Below are 19,255 nucleotides of genomic sequence, written 5' to 3'. Positions count from 1 at the left end.
TAAGTCCTCCAAGAGAGATTCTTCTTCTGGGCTACACTTTTACCTTTACTGCCAGCAGGCAATCTGTAGGGCCACTTGCTTGGATAGTATAACAGTCATGGGAACAGAGGCATGGATGGTTTTGCAAAAAAGGAGAACCCTGGTGAAATGCAGGGACTTTATTAATTTAAATGTATATTAGATACACATTAGTGTGTAACTTACTTTAAAAATATGCATAAACAAAAAAAAATATGCATAAACAAACCAAATGTTGCCATGGGAAGCCAAGAAAAAAACATGCATCTGAGCAAAGAAACAAAGATGTGAGTTCCTTCTTAATTTGATGATTTATCACTCTTCTTTAAGTTTATTCTCATCTAATTTTGCAAACTGAAGTTAGTTCCTAAGTGCCGTGAAGTCTTGAATTTACCTCATTGCTTTCCTTCTTGATTCTCAGGGCAATGTGTTTCTGCTTAGCTGTGTCTTTTTCCTCATAAACTAGCCCCACTTCAGGAGACAGGACAGCCTCTGCTGTCTTTTCTCCCCAAGATGGCCCTTTTCTGTCTCCGTACTGCCTTTTATAGTGGAGGCAAATGGTGCCCTGCTGTCTGTGCTATTTTTAATTATTTTCTCAAGTGGAAATCTCAGAATGACTCAGCAGCCTGACTTTTTTCAAGGTTCAAACTATTTTGAACCACAAATAATATATATGTCAAGCACGGTTAAACATTTTCCAAGGACTACTTTTACAGTTTGGTTGCAGAGAACTGTCATAAACCACGTATTCACACTTGATCAAAGCTGCTATTTTAAATATTCATGGGAGTAGTTAAAATACATCTTCTAGGCTTGTTAAAAACAGTATCTGTGTAATAAGACCAGGAATAGTTGATACATATATATGTTTAATAATTCATGTAAATAAAGATGCAGAATTGCTCTAGCATTATTTTCTCTATTTAATATCTTGGTCAGGTGGTACTTCAGAAATCAAACCCAGTTTGTATATAATTAATCATAATCTTGCATTTAGGTGTGTAGAATTATTAATTGCATATGATGCTAATATTAATCATGCTGCTGATGGAGGACAGACACCTCTATACCTGGCCTGTAAAAATGGAAATAAAGAATGTATTAAACTCTTGTTGGAAGCTGGAACTGACCGAAGCGTAAAAACCAGAGTGAGTACCTGTATGTTGGGTTTTGTCCTATAATTTACAATATGTCTCCAAACTCTACAGCTCAAAATACAGTTGCTTTGTTTTGTTTTGCTTTGAGGATATTGGGTGAGGACATTGTCTTGTTTGAGCATCTGATTATTAGAAGCTTGTTCATTAGCCTTTCTTTTTAAAGGTAGTTGGTGTAGTGCCTGGGAATTGTAAGCAATGGACAAAGGTCACCTGTCATCGAGGTCGTCGTCAGTATCCACAGTAGTGCTCATTTGTAGTATGTGTAAACAGGAGGGAGTTTGTGGCAAGACAGTGCCCATTGCCAGTACTTAAGAGGAAGGTTATTTGTGCTCACTGTTCTTCCCAGGACTGACGTTTATTGTTGCTAAGATTATGCAACACCTCACAGAGTTCAAGGTCATTGTCTGATTTGAGTCAGAACTTGAAGCACTGTGTGTGGAAACCCACTATGAAGCCTAACAGGCTGAGGTAGCTGTTGACTCCATCCCACACAGTTATGGTACCTCCTGTACAGGGCGCACAGGTGAAGTCAGGGACTTAGAAACTGAAGAAATTTGGAGTCTGATCCACAGAAGAGTCCTTGGATAATACTTCTGGCTCCGCCACACAGAAATGCATTTGAAACAAACTTATCAATTCAGCTTCCTAAACTGGTCTTCATCAACTATCATGATAGATTTAAGGACCAAGAAATCAGCCTTCGTACACTGGCATGCATTTCTCCAGTGGGGGCCCATCTAAGGACTGGTGGGTTTAACGGAGCCCACTCTTCACTAGGATCAGGAATTTTTTTTTTTTTTTTTGCAGCTTCCCAGAATGTGAAAAGCGTAATAATCACCACCCTCCAGGATATTCCTGATGAAAGACAAGTGTAGACATCTTAATCTCCAAAGGTTATCTGAACCTTGGATCTCTTCTGTTAATAGAGAATTGACTATATTGTGCATCCATTTCAAAGGAAACACCCTTAAAATTTTCTAGGATAAAAAGGTGCATTACCTACTTTAAGGTCACTCTTAGATTTTGGATTTTCTTAATTTCTCAGAAAAAAACAAACAATTAATGGTATAACCAGAGATATAAGCAGGGTATAGACATTTTCCATTGAGTCCTATTGCAAGGGCTTTTTTTCTTTAATTTCCTTTCTATTTATTTTTTGAAAATCTGAGAAAATAGTCCAGATTCGTGTTTTTATATATTTTATTTAAGAAATCTGTGGTATTACACATTCATTATAAAATTCTGCCTTACATATGAAAAAGGAATGAATTTTACATCATTATCTGAATGAAAAATAAGTAGTTCAACATAAAAAGTCACATCCTATAAGTTAGAGAACACAGAAATCCATGCTCTCAAGCTAGTTGTTGATAAGCTGAATGAAATTGTTAGAAGTACAGAGGCTCCAAAGTACAAAGATAAATAGCATAATTGATAAAGGATCTTAAGGGAATAATTATTTCTCCTGACTTTTAATAAGAAATCAAAGGAGAATGAAAGATTTTAAGTTTTTCAGAAGTAACTGCATGGCCTTTGTAATATAAATTAAGGAAGGTCAGGAGCACTTACACCCTGTTGCCTAATTAAGGCTGATACCCATGTAAAGGTATCTACAGCCCAACAAAGAACAAGCCATGAAACACTTTATCTGCCTGGGGTATACCAGAGGACTCTATGGTATTCCAGCTACTGCCCAGCCATGGTCTGCTGTTAGCCAAGTCGATTCCCTTGATACGAAGTACAGAACCAGAGAAAAAGCCACATCGTTCACTGAGAGCTTTAGCAAATGATCAGATGACTCAGTCTAAATGTAGATGGTTACCATTTATTGTTTGTTCTTCTCCCTGTCTTCTACCCCGTTAGTTTTTTTAAAGTGTACTGTAACTCACTGAAAAAATATTTAGTGTAGCAGTATGAAATACCAAATGAAAAAAATAGGCCAAAGGGAAAATAAAATGAAGCCAAAATACGTATCACCGAAATAATTCTCAGTTCTTTTATGAAAGTCTTAAAAATCTAATGAAGGTGGATACCTGAGTAGAAGGCAGACCTATCTTTATATAAAAATGAGAGACTACAGAGGGGATCAGGATTTCCCCTAGAATAGTGTTTGTCAAACTTCAGTGCGGCAGAGTTGCCCAGGGGGCTGTTAAAACGGATAGCGGGGCCCAAGCCTTGAGGTTTCTGATTCAGTAGGTCTGGGATGAGGCTCACCAATTTACATTTCTAACAAGTTCACAGGTGGTGCTTATGCTGCTGGTCAGGGGACCACACTTGGAGAACCACTGTGCTAGGAAAGAGTTGTGAGTCTGCTCTAGCAACCAGCGAAGTGGACGGTTGAGGCTTCAAAGTATAATATGTTCTAGAGAATGGGCCCAAGCGTTTTAGTTGGAGCATTTTCTAAGCTTGCATTTATCAATATCCAGCTGCAGTCACAGAGAGCTCCATAGAGGCTGATAGGTATCTCATGAAGTTACTTGACTTTGTTTTTCCTTTATGTCTGCCTTCTCCCTGTTATCTAGAATCTTTCCTTCTGAAATCAGTGGCATAAAATTTTAAGATAACTAGAATTAGGACTCTTCCCTGTAAGTAAAACTGGCTTATAACAGCATTCATTTAGTACAGTAGTGGTAACTTTATATTTGCATATAAATTTAAAAAAATCTTTATGCTAAAGTTCATTCTCTCTCATAATATTAAATTGAGGTTCTGTTTTACCATATATAATGCTTAGTTACCATCTTGAGCAGTACGTGTTCACTCCAAATGGTCAACTGTTAAGAGGAAATTCTTACCAAATAGCAAACACGAGTCATAGCAATGGAAAATACGCTAATTGACAATGGTCTGAGAACTTAGCTCATCTATGATATTCAGGATCGGAAGCCTGATTTTCCCAGCTCAGTGGTCCATGGCCAAGAACATGTAGAGGTGAACTTTAAATAACACAGTTCTCAACATTGATGTTGTAATCAACCCTTTCCCCCGGTCGTTTTATTTTCAGGATGGCTGGACACCAGTTCATGCAGCTGTGGACACTGGTAATGTGGACAGCCTCAAGCTTCTCATGTACCATAGGGCCCCAGCTCGTGGAAACTCGTTGCACGAGGAGCCCGAGTCGGGCGTCTTTGACTTGGACGGAGGAGAAGAGAGTCGTGAGGGCACATCCAAGCCTGTTGTTCCTGCAGACCTCATCAACCACGCCAACAGCAAAGGCTGGACTGCTGCCCATATTGCTGCTTCAAAAGGTTTTAAGGTGTGTCTGGTAGCAGCTGGCCTCGTTACACAGTTGTAATTTGATGAGTGGCGAAGTTGTCTGCTATTGACTGAGTATGTTTCACCTGAATAATTGGGGACTGAGCAGTACCATTGCAGGAGATGATCCGCTTCCAGTACAAACCAACATTTTTTTGTCCAGCAGATATTTACGGCCAAGTGTATATGTGATTTAATCACAAAAATCAGTTTGGAGTTTGTTAACAAATGTGGGAGTAATTCCAGACATTTTGTCTCATGTCAAATTAGAGGAAAAGTTGGCTATTGATAGAGTCCACAGGGTTGTTTGATTCCGTACCAAGACCATGCCATGAGTTAGAGGGAGGGCCAGGATTCAAGTACACATGTCCTGTACTCTGAACTCCCTCACTAGCCCTACCTGTGCTGTCTTATGATACATAAGAGGGCATTCTAGATTTCACTCATCACTTAGAAGAGAGAAAGGTTCTGATTATTAAGGAAATAACATGAAATAGTAAGCCATCCATTCATGCTTCTTTTTCTATGTAAATCACTTGAGCAATAATATTGCTTTAACAATGGAAATCTATCAGGAAGCTCCTGAGTGCAAGGCATTGTGTAAGCCAACATTTGCAGGAATCATTTATGCGATTAGTTAACTCCTAGTTCAGTGGCAAGGGTGCAAGATACAAGACAAGTGTAGGATAAGAGAAGTTCAAAAAATTTAAAACAAGGGTAATAGACACGTGGTTGGAACAGTACAAAAATGTAAATTTTTACTTTTTGGAAGAGAGAGTGCACGTATTTCAGAGAGCAGAGTTGTGGAATATTAGGCTCAGGAACGGCTCATTCTGGAGGAGATGGAAACGATTTTGGCCTTGCAGTGTGGGTTAAATTTGTCACCCATCACTGGAGAATAGTTCAGATGGAGGGAGCAGTAGGAACAGACCAGAAGTAGGGAGGTGGGTAACAGCTCCAACTGAGCTAATGAAGAGTAGTGAGAAGTTTCACAGTATGGCACCGGCCTTCAGTGATGTATTAAGAAGTCTGAGCTATATTTACTAGTCAGAGTAAAACCATTGAAAGGTTTTGTACAAAGGAGCAAAAGAATCAGCTCTGTAGTTTAGATTGATTGACTTAGCAATAACATTTAGAAGACTGGGGATTATGAAAACATTGGTGGCAGGGGAGAGACTAGGTGAAAGATGATGGGGGTGGTAGAAATACTAAGATCACAGAGTACAAATGTCCAAGAATTGAAGACAGATTAGATACAGGCAATGAGTGAGCTAAATAGAAGGATCATAGTGCCATTCTCAGAAAGAGAAAAGAAGAGGCGTCATTGTGATCAAGATAGAACGTGGGGCTTCCCTGGTGGCACAGTGGTTGAGAATCTGCCTGCCAATGCGGGGGACATGAGTTCGAGCCCTGGTCTGGGAAGATCCCACATGCCGCGGAGCAACTAGCCCCGTGAGCCACAACTACTGAGCCTGCGTGTCCGGAGCTTGTGCTCCACAACAAGAGAGGCCGCGACAGTGAGAGGTCCGCGCACTGCGATGAAGAGTGGCCCCCGCTCGCTGCAACTAGAGAAAGCCCACGCACAGAAACGAAGACCCAACACAGCCAAAAATAAATAAATAAATAAAATTAAAAAAAAAAAAAAAAAAAAGAAGATAGAATGTGGATTTAAGCATGCTGAATTTAATTCTGGGATATGTTCAACCAGATGGAGATATCTGGAAATAGCTAGAAATGTGCATTTGGAGCTCTTGGTTGGGTAACTTCCTGTTGTTATGATCTAGAGCAGAAGCTGTTCATTTTGGACTTCGGGGTTTTTTTTTTAGTGAGAAAAAGGCATGATTCAGTTCAACGTGGAGGTATTGCTTGCTAGTAGTAGTTTACTCCTATTTTATCCTTAAAAGAAAATACCTACAGAAATTCTGTGAACTTGATATATATATATATTGGTTTGAATGGAAGGCAATGACATTTGACATAAAAGTGCTTGGAAGACAAAGATGGAAAATATGAAAGCTTAAATTTGAAAATGCATAGTTAATCTAAGACAGTGAATCTCATTTGATGGAGGAAAGGTACATGGAAGGGGTAGTTCTCAACTGACTTCCCCCTTCAAGAAAATCTGAGGATAATGCAAGAGGTTACTGACAGCGGTAGGTTGTTCACGCACTCAACCTGAAGGCAAGAAAAAAAAAGGCAAAACAAAAAACAATACCTGAGCATCACTGATCTAGAATGTTCAGCCACTGACCCTCTGATGCTAGGCAGAGAGAGGAGCCCACTCTCCAGGGTGAGTTACCCTGCAGGGTGGGGGGCTTGTGTTGCCACTCAACTCCTTCATTATGAACTCCTCATAAGTCCTGGTGTTTTTATAGCCGAGGATGGCGTCTTCATGGCTTCCCAGGCCCCTGGCAGCGTGGATGCTCTGTCATCATTGAGTAAAGGGAAATAGGATTTCTTTCTCACATGTAATATGACTCTCTCTGTATTCTCTTCTTATGTTAAGAAGCTTAAGATAAATTTTGAACAAGAAGAGAGAGATTTTAGAAAGTGAACGTGACTGACAACATCCACACACTGCAAAGAAAAATAATAAATTAAAATAATAAATTTTTTTTTTTTTGCCCTGGAGTAGATATATCATCTTCTAGGCTAACCTCTTCATTTTATGGTTAGGATATTTAAACCCTGGAGGGATTAATAGATAGAAGTTGGAAATGAAGCCCAGAATGCCTGGTTTCATTACTTGTGCGGCCTGCCTTCCTAGTCAGTCATGGGTATTGGAAAATATTTTTCATCCTTTGCCTAATACAGTGTTTATATCCTGGCTGACTCCATAGAGGTAATCCATTCACAACTAAGTTGCTAAGACCAGTTTTCTGAAAAAATAAATGACAGTTCTGAGTTAATCATTGTGTGGGTGAAGAGATTCTACACTGACCACAAGCAGAGCTTAAAAGGTGTATGTTTTTTTTCTCTTTGCAATAGCATATATGTGTCCAATCCGCATAAGGTAGTAGTGCCGTTATTATCCAAGAAGATGACTTCAGTTTCCATGTGTTTTTCAATGTAAAACGAAGTGGGATTTCAGAGCTTGAAGACACATAGCTCATCTAGTCCAGCTGCCTTGCCTTGCAGATGAAAAAATTAAGTTTTGGGAAATAGTGTAACTGATTCCCCAAGGTCAATTCATAGGAGACCAGATTCCCAAATCAGTCCTTTTTCCACTTAGTTCTTGGTCTTTTTCCCAATGTTTAAGCAATTTATGCAAATCACCATTTAGTGTTTGGTAACAAGAGTAGCTCTCTCTAAAGCTGGTCTGTGACTGCTCCGAAGTTGAACTCATCACTGAGGATAAACTTGTTTTCATCACTTACGGTGAGTGGATAGAAGAGTTTCTTAGTGAAACTCTGTGTTCTGTCATGAGAACTCTGACATGTCAAGTTCCTGCTGCAGAAATAGATTAGGGAGAGTGTCTGGATTTGAGCAGCTAGTTGTTGAAGCTCTCGTTCAAACAGATTCTTTATTTGGCGGATTATGTGTTTTGAGTAGATGATAATTCTAGCTTACGTATTGCCCAAGCCAGTGGCTTCCTGTCACTCATGCTCTTACTCAGCCTTTCTGGGTTGTTTAACATGTTGACTCTAATGCAGACTCCTCCTCAGCTTCTAGAACACTGCTTCTTCCTCACTTCCCTTCTGAATTTGATGACCAGGCTTTCTCTTTGTTTTTCTGGTTTTTCTCTTTCGTTTTTTAACCCTCAGCAACTCCCATGCTCCTTCCTAGCTGCCTAGTCCTATTTTTTTTTTTTTTTTTTTTTGTGGTACGCGGGCCTCTCACTGTTGTGGCCTCTCCCGTTGCAGAACACAGGCTCCGGACGCGCAGGCTCAGCGGCCATGGCTCACGGGCCCAGCCGCTCTGCGGCATGTGGGATCCTCCCGGACCGGGGCACGAACCCGTGTCCCCTGCATCGGCAGGCGGACTCTCAACCACTGCGCCACCAGGGAAGCCCCTGCCTAGTCCTATTTTTAAGAGTTTATCCAGTCTTTCAACTTTAACTGTGGCTTCTACAGTAACTCTTCCCAAACCCAGATCTCACACCTGGCTTTTTACCTGTCTTCCAGACATTTATTTCCTCCATCCTAGAGGTCATCTCTAGGCAGTCCCACAGTCCTCTGGTCAGGCAGTAGCCTTCTTGTTGCCATCTTTACGCCATCCTCACAGTGTGTAGGAACTGTGGACTGATGGATGCATTTTTACCTCTTAGCCAGGCGAGTGTCAGGCATTCCCTCCCATCCTCCAGCATCCACCTGACTGGAAAGTCTGAATGTGGTATGTGTCTTAAGCACAGAGACCCACATGGAGCCCCAGGATTTAGATTTCCTCTCCCTAGGTCATGGCTGCAAAGAGAAAAAAAATGATAGGAGTCCCTAAATGTCTTCCTTGTCACAGAGTTGGGTACCTGGCTAGGAGAAGACAAAGACAGGATAACCTGTGATGTTGGACCAAGTCTTTGGGACTAGATGATAAATAGAAATCTGTGCTTTTGATTCTGCATGATAATTTTTTCCCCTTAATTTTTATAAAATTATTTTCGAAAAGGTCAGACTGTGTGTAGATAAAGGGAAGGCTATTTTTTAAAACTCTCATTCCAGAGTGTTCAGTGCAGAGTATTGCATCCTTGCTTAATTTGAACAGCAATGACTCACAGAATCCTAAAGGATTCTCACATAAACTTGGCCAACCAGAGTTTTGCTCCACCCATCACCCAAGACATACACTTTCTGGTGTTTTCCACTAACACCTTTCATGGGTCTGGTTTTGACCCTTTTCCTCCTTTCGCTCTCTACTTTCCCCCTTGAATGATCTTTTTGGTCTCCAGAATATAATCTATAGAGATTCCAAAATCTTCTCTCTAGCCCACCTAACCATGTCCTGAGTCCATTCAGGAAGGTCTTATCCAGGACGCCCACGGTTTTACAGGGCATCTCCTTGATAACCCAGTTGGCCCAGTACAGTCCTTGTTTATGCCCATCATCCCAATGTAACCATTAACAGTGCCCCTTTTTACTCTTAAAAGTGTCCCAGTTTAGCCAATTATATGGTAACCCTATTGATGACCATATTCATGTTTACTTCCACCAAACAGCTCCATGAGGATGCATGCCTGGGCTCCCGTGTTTAGGCTGCATCTCTTGTTCCTCCTCTCAATCCACTAACATCCCCTGACATTTGTGTTTATTGCTCCATCTTTCTAAGATAATGAGTTAAAATGATTGATAAAACTCTAGATTTTATTCCCTTATAAATGAACATGTAAACAAAGGGAAGGCTATTTTTTTAAATGTCCCTTGGGGAGCCCTCATCATGGGCTGTCTGGACTTGTGTAGGCCCTGGTGTGATCTCTTCATCTCCAGTCTCTCCAGCTCCTTTACAGTGTCTTGAGAGGGGCCTTCCTAACAGGAAGTTGGTCATGTAATTTACCTTTCGTCTTTACAAGGATAAGTGACCTTTCAGTCGCTTCAAGGATAAGTGCCAGATCTTTACATGACAGACAAGTCCCGTCCAGATCTGGCCTCAGCCTCTCTCCGCAAGCACACTTGTCTCCTTTCCTCATGCACTCTCTGCTCTGACCCTGCACTGCTGGCTGTTGTGTAGACATGCTGTCTCTTCTCTCCCTGCCTTTGCATCTGCTCTTCTCATTACCTCAAATGGCCTCTTCTGTCCTGATCCCTCCCTGCCTGGAAAACATCTCAGCTTAAGTCTTGGCTTCCAGGAGTTCATTGGTCCCCAGAGCACCTCTTCACGCTTCACTTAGGGAGCTTGTTCTTTACTGTGATTATTTGTATGCCTCCCTCCCTTTCCATCTCCTCCAAAAAATCACTTTTCATCGTTGTATATGTTGTGCTCAGCAGTCTCTGGCCCACAAGTACTAAATGTTTGTTGAATCAGTGAGTGAATGGGCTATTTTATGAGAGTTCTGTCTTAACTGGTCTCCTTTCTGTATGTCTTCCAATTGTACCAGTTGGTTTTCAGAACTGAGCTGATCATGGCATTTCCTACCCGAACATATCCTCATGCCTCCAGAAAGACATTCAGGCTCCCTAGCACTCAGCCCTTCACGGCTGACGCTAGCTGTCTTCATCTCACCCCTAAGTCCGCCTGCTTCCTCATACTGTTATTTCCCATTGTGATAGCCTCCATCTCCCCTGCCCTGCAAAACAGTGAGCACACCCACACCCCAAGTTGTTCCCAGCACGTGTGCCAGACCCTACCTGTGCATTTGCAGACTGCTTTCCCTCCCACTTCCTTTGCCCAGTGTCAGACCCTCAGCTCCCTGTCCTGACTAGGATCTTATCTCTAGCTCCTTGGACTTGGGGTTTCAGCTTATTCTCCCTGGCACTGGTACCTTGCTTCTCAGCTCTTAAAGGCCCCTGGCAGAGGTGGCTCATTGTCCCTCAACATCTTTTCTACCCTCTTCTACAATAACGGACCTCTCAGAGTTCAGCTGGGCTCTTGACCACCCAAAATAAAGACTACATTCTCCAGCCTCCGTAGCAGGTGACCATGGACACCTACCTAAGTTCTGGTGATTGGGATGTGAGTGGAAGCAGAAGTTGAAGCCTAAGCCACCGCTTTCTGAAGTCTCTGCTCTAGGGAATTCCCTGGTGGTCCAGTGGTTAGGGCTCCACGCTTTCACTGCTGAGGGCCCGGGTTCGATCCCCGGTCGGGGAACTTAGATCCCTCAGCTGTGCGGCGTGACCAAAAATAATAATAAATTAAAAAATAAAGTCTCTGCTCTAGCACATGTATCTGTATCATAGTTAACAGCACTTTGATTTAGACTCATTCATCTAGACCTCTTGCTCTGCATCACTTGGAACAGCCTGCCCAGTTTAGGTCCCCTGAGAATCCAGTTCCAGAAGAAGCAACTAGCATCACAGCAAGTGTTCTCTTCACTCGAAGCCCACCTTCAAGGAGAGAGCTTAGATTCTTTTCTCTGCCTTTCCCACCTCCTCCTCTTCCCCTTAGTAAAACTTTCTCCTCACTTCAATAGCCCCCTCTTCTGGGCACATTTTCCCCGTGGCTCTTGACTATACTTTGCGTCTCTGCCGGAGAAGCAGAAACTGTTACCCATCTTCGTCGTCACAACCCTGGGCTCTAACACAGCGCCTGGCACAGAGGTGCTTAGTATCTCTTTCATAAAGTTGTGAGGATGTGTGAGCACTAAATACTTGTGCTGTGTTGGAACGGTGCCTGGAGCTTAGTATGTGCTCCAGTCGTTCCTGTAGCTGCTGCTGTTCAGTGTCAGTTGGGTAAAGTTTTCATCTTCTTTGTGTTCCCCACGGAGCCCAGCATAGTGCTGTGGAACTCACAGCTGTGACCCTGTTTGGATACGCGTTATCCTGCTATCTTTCCAACATTTCTTGCTTCCTTATAGAGAAAGCTACTGCTTATGTTATTGCCTACTGACCTACCTGAGTGTAATAAAAATTATACACAACCCACTTTATAGGTCAGACTTAAAAGAATCTTGCAGATTTTGGTTGCATCTTTTATCATTTCTGTTTGTAATTTGAAGTACCATCACCTAGAATTATGACGTTTGCTGATGTGCTGTAATTCCTCACCACTTACCTGAATATTTGGGCTGTGTTCTAACTGGTGATGATTATGTTGATTATAACAAAAATAGCAGCTAATAAATATTGAGAACGTTTTACGTGCCAAGAATTCTTACGTGCCAAGAATTTACGTGCCAAAAAGCTTTTTACCCATCTTTTCATTTAAGTCATGTAACAGCCCTATGAAATACACATATTTGAGACACAGATATGGAAACTGAGCAGGAAAAGGTTAAATGATTTACCGAAATTCGTAGATAAAACCATTTATATTGGCAGGCTTATTAGACCTCCCCCACCCCCCGGTCTGTTTTGGCTCTTACCTGCTTTTGCTGCAAGTACTAACTTGTGTAATAAATGTATTATTTTTATCTCTTATCATCTGGGAATTCATAAAGTTTAACGCTCAGATTGCATTCTACTTAAATCTTTCATTAGAGTTAATTTTATTAAATATTTTAAACATTTATTGATTTTGTACAAATTAGTAATAACAATTGGACAAAAAATGTATGTATTTGACTTAGTTTTCAGTTCATTTCTTGGCTTAGTGATTATTTTAAACCTGAACCCCAGACCAATGAAAGCTAGACTTTGATTACAATTGTTAGAGAAGATCCCTCCTTCTTGAGCAGTGAGAAACCAACGCCCAAGTCAGTCCCTTTGCAGAAGACAGATTTTCTTGATTCAAAGGTCCTCTGGCTCGGCGGCTCCATTGTGCAGGTACGAAGGCCTAGTTTCCCATCCCCCCAGCATCCAAAAAGATTCCCTATATTGGCTTTGTCCTCAAACCAGCACTGGCTTCCTGTTCAAATTTCACTTAACTGGTGGTCTCAGCTTACTCTTTGTTTTTCTTTCTGACCCTTAGGGATTTCCTGTATTTCCTTGTGAACTCATGATTTAAAATATATTTTGAGGCCAATATGAAGCAACTGGAACTCAAGTATACTCCTGGTGGGAGCAGAAATTGGTATAGCCACTTTTGAAAGCTCTTTGCAGTCTATACTTATACAGAACATGTGCATACCCCATGACCCAGAAGACCAAGTTTGTACATTTACCCAACAGAAATATGTACATGTGTCCGCCAAAGGACACGTACCAGAATGTCTATAGTAGAACCCAAATGTCCACCAACAAGAAAATAGATGAGTAAATTGTGGTATATCCATATGATAGAATACCACCCAGTAATTTTTAAAAAGAATGAATTGAATTATAACTGTTCCTAACACATGGATGAATTTTACAGACATTATGTTGAATGAGAAGAAGCCAAATATAAAAGTGTATCTGTAATATGGTTCCATTTATATAAAATTCATAAATAGGCTAAGCCAATCTGTGATCTTAGAAATCATAGTAGTAGCTACCTTTGGGGGGAGAAGGGGAGGGGCTAGTGATTGAAATGGAACATTAAGGAGGCTTCCAGAGTGCTCCTTACACAAGTATGTTCACTTTGTGATAATTCTTCAGGCTGCACACTTACTTGTGTACTTTTCTATATGGATATTATATGTCAGTAAGAAAGACATATGTTTTACAAAACAAAAAAAGTTTTACAGCACAATTAGAGAAAGCTGTTCAGACTGCATAGTTTACTGTGTTGTCAGAAGTGGAAGTCAGTCCAGAGCCTGTGTGTGTGTGTGTGTGTGTGTGTGTGTGTGTGTGTGTGTGTGTGTGTGTGTGTAGGGGAGCGAAGAGAAGGACAGTGCTTGTTTTGGTTGTTAGTTCCTTTTCATGGTTTCTGGTTTATTCAGTTTTGTGCTTACTGTGGTGGGAAATCAACAGACAAATCATGAAGTGGTAGAAGCTGAAATAGCAGAGTTCCTTGATAAATATCCTGATGTAATATCCTGCCATGCAGTTCCTTATTTGAAAATGTTTGCATATAAATTGTCTACCACTTTGAATTGAAAATTTTTGGAAAACTACGACCTTTCAGTTCGTAGGTTAGTGATATTTTTTAAATGGAGATTTCCTGGAGCAACACAAGAAAAAACTAAAAAAGAGAGGGCACCTAACTTCAATATCTATTGAGAATGTTTTTCTAAGACTTCAGTCAACGTGGTGTTCACAGCTATTTCTCAAATAAATAAAGTAAGACAGTGTAAGATCTCAAATATATATGTGCTTACAAGGACTCTGGGACAGACTTGTTACAGTTGGAGCCCAGCACTTGCATGACCAGGAAAGCAGTGCCTGATCTAGAAGATAGCAAGGTGCATCTGGTTGTAGCAGAAGTCTTTTTGCTTTATATTTCCAAATTACAGTAAAAGGATACTGTCTGCTGAAGTCTTTTCTCCTTAATTTCACTCTGCAAACTGAGTGATTAGTAAGCTAATTTTTTTTTCTCTTGAAACCTAAGAGGCTGTTCTGTGGAGCAGTGTTTTGATCCTGTGAATCACATGTAAATGAAGCACTGTTTGCTTTTCATTTGGAGACAGTGTTTAGATTAATCTGTGTATTTGGGTTGCTGGGAAAGAAAGAAGCTTTCTGGCTGAGAATTCCTGATACGCTTGCTACAGGCAACTGAATTTTCCCTTGGAGTTTTCGCTTGAGTTTATTCACTTGGACGTGAGGTAATGGAGTTCGTGTCTTTACAGAACTGCCTACAAGTCTTGTGTAGGCATGGAGGGCTGGAGCCAGAAAAAAGAGATAAGTGTAATCGGACTGCACACGATGTCGCCACTGATGACTGCAAGCACCTGCTGGAGAATCTGAGTGAGTGCCCTTTGCAGCTGCATTGCTCATCCTGCATCCACACTGCTGGGGCCTCTGGGACTGTGGGAAAGAGAGTAATGCAACTACAGTTTTCTCACTCTCTTCTTAACCTTCTTTGAACCCTAGCTGCTACAAAAACACTTAATTGGTTATAAATGAGGTAATTATATTTTTCCACATAGAATGGCTTTTTACAGAATTAGTTGTTATTGAAATAATGCTAGGTCTTCCTTGTATTTGACTGACGTTGGACAGCTTTTAAATAATTATTGCTCTTTTCTTCTGACTTAGATTGTCTTTCTAGGCATGAGACTAGGAAGCTATGAGAAATCATGGCCGTCTAGTGTGCTATATTAGCTGATCATATGAATGTAGGCAGGCAGGTCAGTTATCTCTCAATGTCTGGTTGCCTACCTGTCTAGGAAGATAATTGATGATCTTTTGGGTCCCTTCTATCTTTAAGAGTATATACTTCTGAACATTTATGAAAAGTTCACTTGTGGGTTTATGAATATGGAGTGCTAGATCAGATGAAATATTGTGACCTCTTATATCAGGCAGCCAGCTGTATCAGTAGTTGGATTTGAGCTTACATTCTAACATTGAGTCAGAAAGTGAACAATAAACATAAGCAGTAATTCATCGTATGGTATGTGAGATGGTAATACGTGCTATGGAAAAGACTAAGAGGGATGGGGAGTGAGAGGGTGGGTTTCAGTTTTTAAAACGATAGACAGGGTAGCCTCACTGATAAGACATCTGAGCAAACACTTGGAGGCGAGGAAGGGGCAGCTCTGTAGATCTCTCAGGTAAGAACTTTCCAGGCAGAGCATCAAGCGGGCGGAGGCCCTAACAGGTAGGAGCATATCTGTTGTGTGTGAGGAACCGCAAGCAGGGCAGAGTGACTGTTATCACGAGTGAGGGGAGAAAAGTAGGAAAACAGGTCAGAGAAGTTGCAGGAGGGGATGGGGATTGAGCCTGATCTAACTGGAATTTGTAGGCCATTGTTGGGACTTAAGGTAACCATTTCAGTGTTTGAGCTTACGAGCGATGGGACCTGGTGTACATTTTTTTTTTTTAAGAATTTTTGTCATTTTTAAATTCAGGAACATTGTAAGTATCCCTACCCTGTTTAAAAAAAAAAGACATTTGTTAGCTATCATTTTCTTTTATTTATTTTAGCTATCTCATTTAAAATTTTGCTTTTATCAACTTAGTAAACATAAGTGAGCTTCTAAATAACACAACATTGTAAGTCAACTATACGCCAATAAAACGTTTTTTTAAATAACTATTAAAAGATAAAATCAAAGAGATCTCATACTAATTGTAAAAGGCCAACCCTGGCAATGTTCCTAATTAAGAACGGTGTACGTTTTAATGGTATCTCTGGCTGCTTTGTCAAAAAAAAAAAACAACTAGGAAGTCACAGGCCTAATGTTAGGCCATTAATGTAGTGTTCCAGGTGAGAGCCAGTAATGACAGCTCCGTTCAGGATTGTAGTAAATGAGGACGTTTCGGTTCCGGATACAGCCAAAGATGAGCCAACAGAACTTTCTGATGGGTTGGGTGTGAGGTACGAGAGAGGGGATTCATGGATAATTGCAAGGTTTTCAGTCTGAACAACTGGCAGGATGGCATTGCCATCAGCTGTCTAGGGGAAGGCTGTGGGTGAAGCAGATTTTGCTAACGAAGATTAGGAGTTATGTTCTGAGTTATGAATTTGAGATGCCTGTTAGGGCGTCTATGTAGGAGATGTCAAGTCAGCAAGAATTCTGGAGTGAGTATGAGCTGGATTTATAAATCTGAGAGTCAGCAGTCTAGAGGTGGTACTTAAAGTCATGGGACTGTATGAGGTCTCGAAGGCAGTGAACACAGATAGAAAAACTAAGAGAAACAAGCCTTGCAAGACTCTCATTAAGAAATCTAGAAGAAGGGGAGGGACCAGCAAAGGAACAACATTAGAGGGTGACCAATGAGGTGTGAGGAAATCCAGGAGGAGTGTATCAGAGAGCAGAGAGATTAGCTGTGTCACAAGCTGCTAAGTAACATGAAGACCAAAAATAAAATCTAGTAGGTGGTCAGTTAATGGAAAAAAGTCAGTTCAAGAAGAGGATCATAAAAATATTTTTAAACATTTCATTTTAATTTAAAACACACCAAGTAGTTCTTTCATCAGCTTTTAGGTGAAGCTCTTTATATTGATATGGTTCTGCTGATTGAAGTGCCACATATTTTTATTTGAACAAACCACATCTTTAATGCTTTGTCTGTGGTTTCTGTTGTTTGAGGACGTAAACATATTTATGAAGCAAACTAAAGGCAGTATCTGTCTAGAGATAATTAAATTTTTTCTAATTTTATGTAGTTGTCTCATCCATATCTCACTAAAAACTTGTTTATAGCAACTCCTGTTCAGTCTCAAAAGTGTTCTCATTTTCATAGGAATAGTAACTCATTTCATCAGTATCTGGAATATTTAATTTACTAATTATAGTAATGAGTTCAACAGACATAGAAGATTTGGGATTAAACACAAGTGGTTCTTGGTAAGCATATAATTCAGTTCATGAAAACAAGTACATGGGGAGCTATCCACCTGGGAGGGGGCCCCAGTCCGCTGGTGTCACAGAGAGATTGGAAGGATCATTTTAAAAGCTTCTACTGCACTGTTCACCAGTTATCAAGTACTTACTCGTTCTTGTGAGATAGTGTGTTAACAGATAATGTGTTAAACAAATAGTATGTTAAATCCCTTCCAAACATGAGTTCATTTATTCTTCATAGCATCTCAATTGTACGTTCCTTCCATTTTATGGAAGAAATTGGGGCATAGAGAGATCAAGGCCATTTACCAAGTACACATGGCTAAGTAGAAAGCTGACCCTGAGGCCCAGCCCGAGGTCTGTATGAGTCTGAAACCACTGTCCTAAGCACACTGACCTACGCAGCTGTAACCTGCCTTCTTCATGATGTTATCAATGAAAGTGAGGAGAAAAGGTGATACAGAGAGGTCAAGAGAGGGCTCTTGTTTTCTCAGATGCTTTTTGAAAGAATTTGAGAACCTTGCTGAAGGGAAAGAATCAAGGAAGTAGAACTGGCCAAAGAGACAAGGAAAGATAAACAGTTCAAGCAACATGGTTCCAAAGAAACTGTGAAGAGATTGGGAGACCAAAATTTACTCCAGTAGACGAATATTCAATTGATGATATTTAAAAAAGGATAGCTGCCCTTTGCTTTGTTTTTAAAATGTTTATATCTGTTTGTTTCATGTAAGATTTTTGCTGGTTTTTATCCTGTCAGGATTTTTTCCCCCTAATTCTTTCATTCTTCCAACAGATGCTCTTAAAATACCCTTAAGGATTTCAGTGGGTGAGATTCAACCAGGCAACTACGGTGCCGACGGTTTTGAATGTGAAAACACAATATGTGCTTTAAATATTCGCAAACAGACATCATGGGATGATTTTTCAAAAGCAGTGAGTCAAGCTCTGACAAATCATTTCCAAGCAATCTCTTCTGATGGATGGTGGAGTCTGGAAGACGTGACGTTTAATAGCACCACTGACTCTAGCATTGGCCTCGGTGCAAGCAGCGTGCGATCCATCACGTTAGGTATCAGCAGTCCAGCAATGAAGGGAAAGTTAAATTTCTGGGTTTATTTACATTCACGGGCTCCCTAACCTGATAACGCAGCTCACTGATGAAATACATTCAAAGCTCACTTGTGGCAGCTGCTGGCGCTGAAAAACTTGAGTATTCATAATGCAACCATTACATAATGTTGCCTGTTGGTATAAAAATGCTTTTATGCCTCAAATAATATCCAGAGAGTAAAGAACATGAAAGCCCTTGATGAGGCTTTGTGATTGCACTTGCTATTTAGATAAAGGCAAGAAACTAACCACATTGCAGCTGCTTGCTAATACGCAAGCTCTGAACACAGCTCCAAGTTTGTACTCGGGCTGTGCCAGAGATGCAGTAGTGTATGAACACCGTACCTTTGGACGGGAGTCCTAATAAAGTCTAGAGTTAGAAGAAGCACTTTAATGAAGATAGTCAGGGCTCCCGCTTGGGATGAGTCAGGGTGATACCTGGTCATTTCTGTTTGATAGGACTCCAAAGAACTTCAAAAGATAAGATTTGCTTTCTGGTAAACATAGTAAGTGTACTGTAAATGTTAGTTGTCCCTGGTTAGTTTCTTTCCTGTCGAACTAAGAGAACTGACATCTATGGGGAACCTCCTGTGATGGCAGGACTGTGCTGGGAGCTTTATTTATATACAGACCTTAGTGAGTCCTTAGAGCAGGCTCACTTACAGATAACTGGTTACAAGTTAACTTGCCTGAGGTCACACAGTCAGGACTCAGATTCCAGCCTGTCTGATAGGAAAGCCTGTGTATTTTCAATAGCACCAGGTTGCAAAAGAATAGTCAAGGTTGAGGGAAGGGCAATTTTCACCGTGCGATTAATGTA

The 19,255-nt window shown here is 40.8% G+C and overlaps 1 protein-coding gene across 1 annotated transcript in view; it reads left to right on the top strand.

Annotated features, from left to right (window-relative positions):
* The window catches only part of CTTNBP2 (cortactin binding protein 2), a 161,126-nt gene that overhangs the window by 92,217 nt on the left and 49,654 nt on the right, over positions 1 to 19,255 (top strand). Inside the window, exons 7-10 of the mRNA XM_065884453.1 lie at positions 1,016 to 1,166; positions 4,180 to 4,431; positions 14,662 to 14,779; positions 18,119 to 18,394. Of these exons, the coding sequence (XP_065740525.1) occupies positions 1,016 to 1,166; positions 4,180 to 4,431; positions 14,662 to 14,779; positions 18,119 to 18,394 (797 nt within the window). The remainder of the gene's footprint in view (positions 1 to 1,015; positions 1,167 to 4,179; positions 4,432 to 14,661; positions 14,780 to 18,118; positions 18,395 to 19,255) is intronic.

The sequence above is a fragment of the Phocoena phocoena genome, chromosome 9, assembly GCF_963924675.1.
Source record: "Phocoena phocoena chromosome 9, mPhoPho1.1, whole genome shotgun sequence".
NCBI classification, from domain to species: Eukaryota; Metazoa; Chordata; class Mammalia; order Artiodactyla; family Phocoenidae; genus Phocoena; species Phocoena phocoena.
This window is presented reverse-complemented; position numbering and strand designations above follow the sequence as displayed.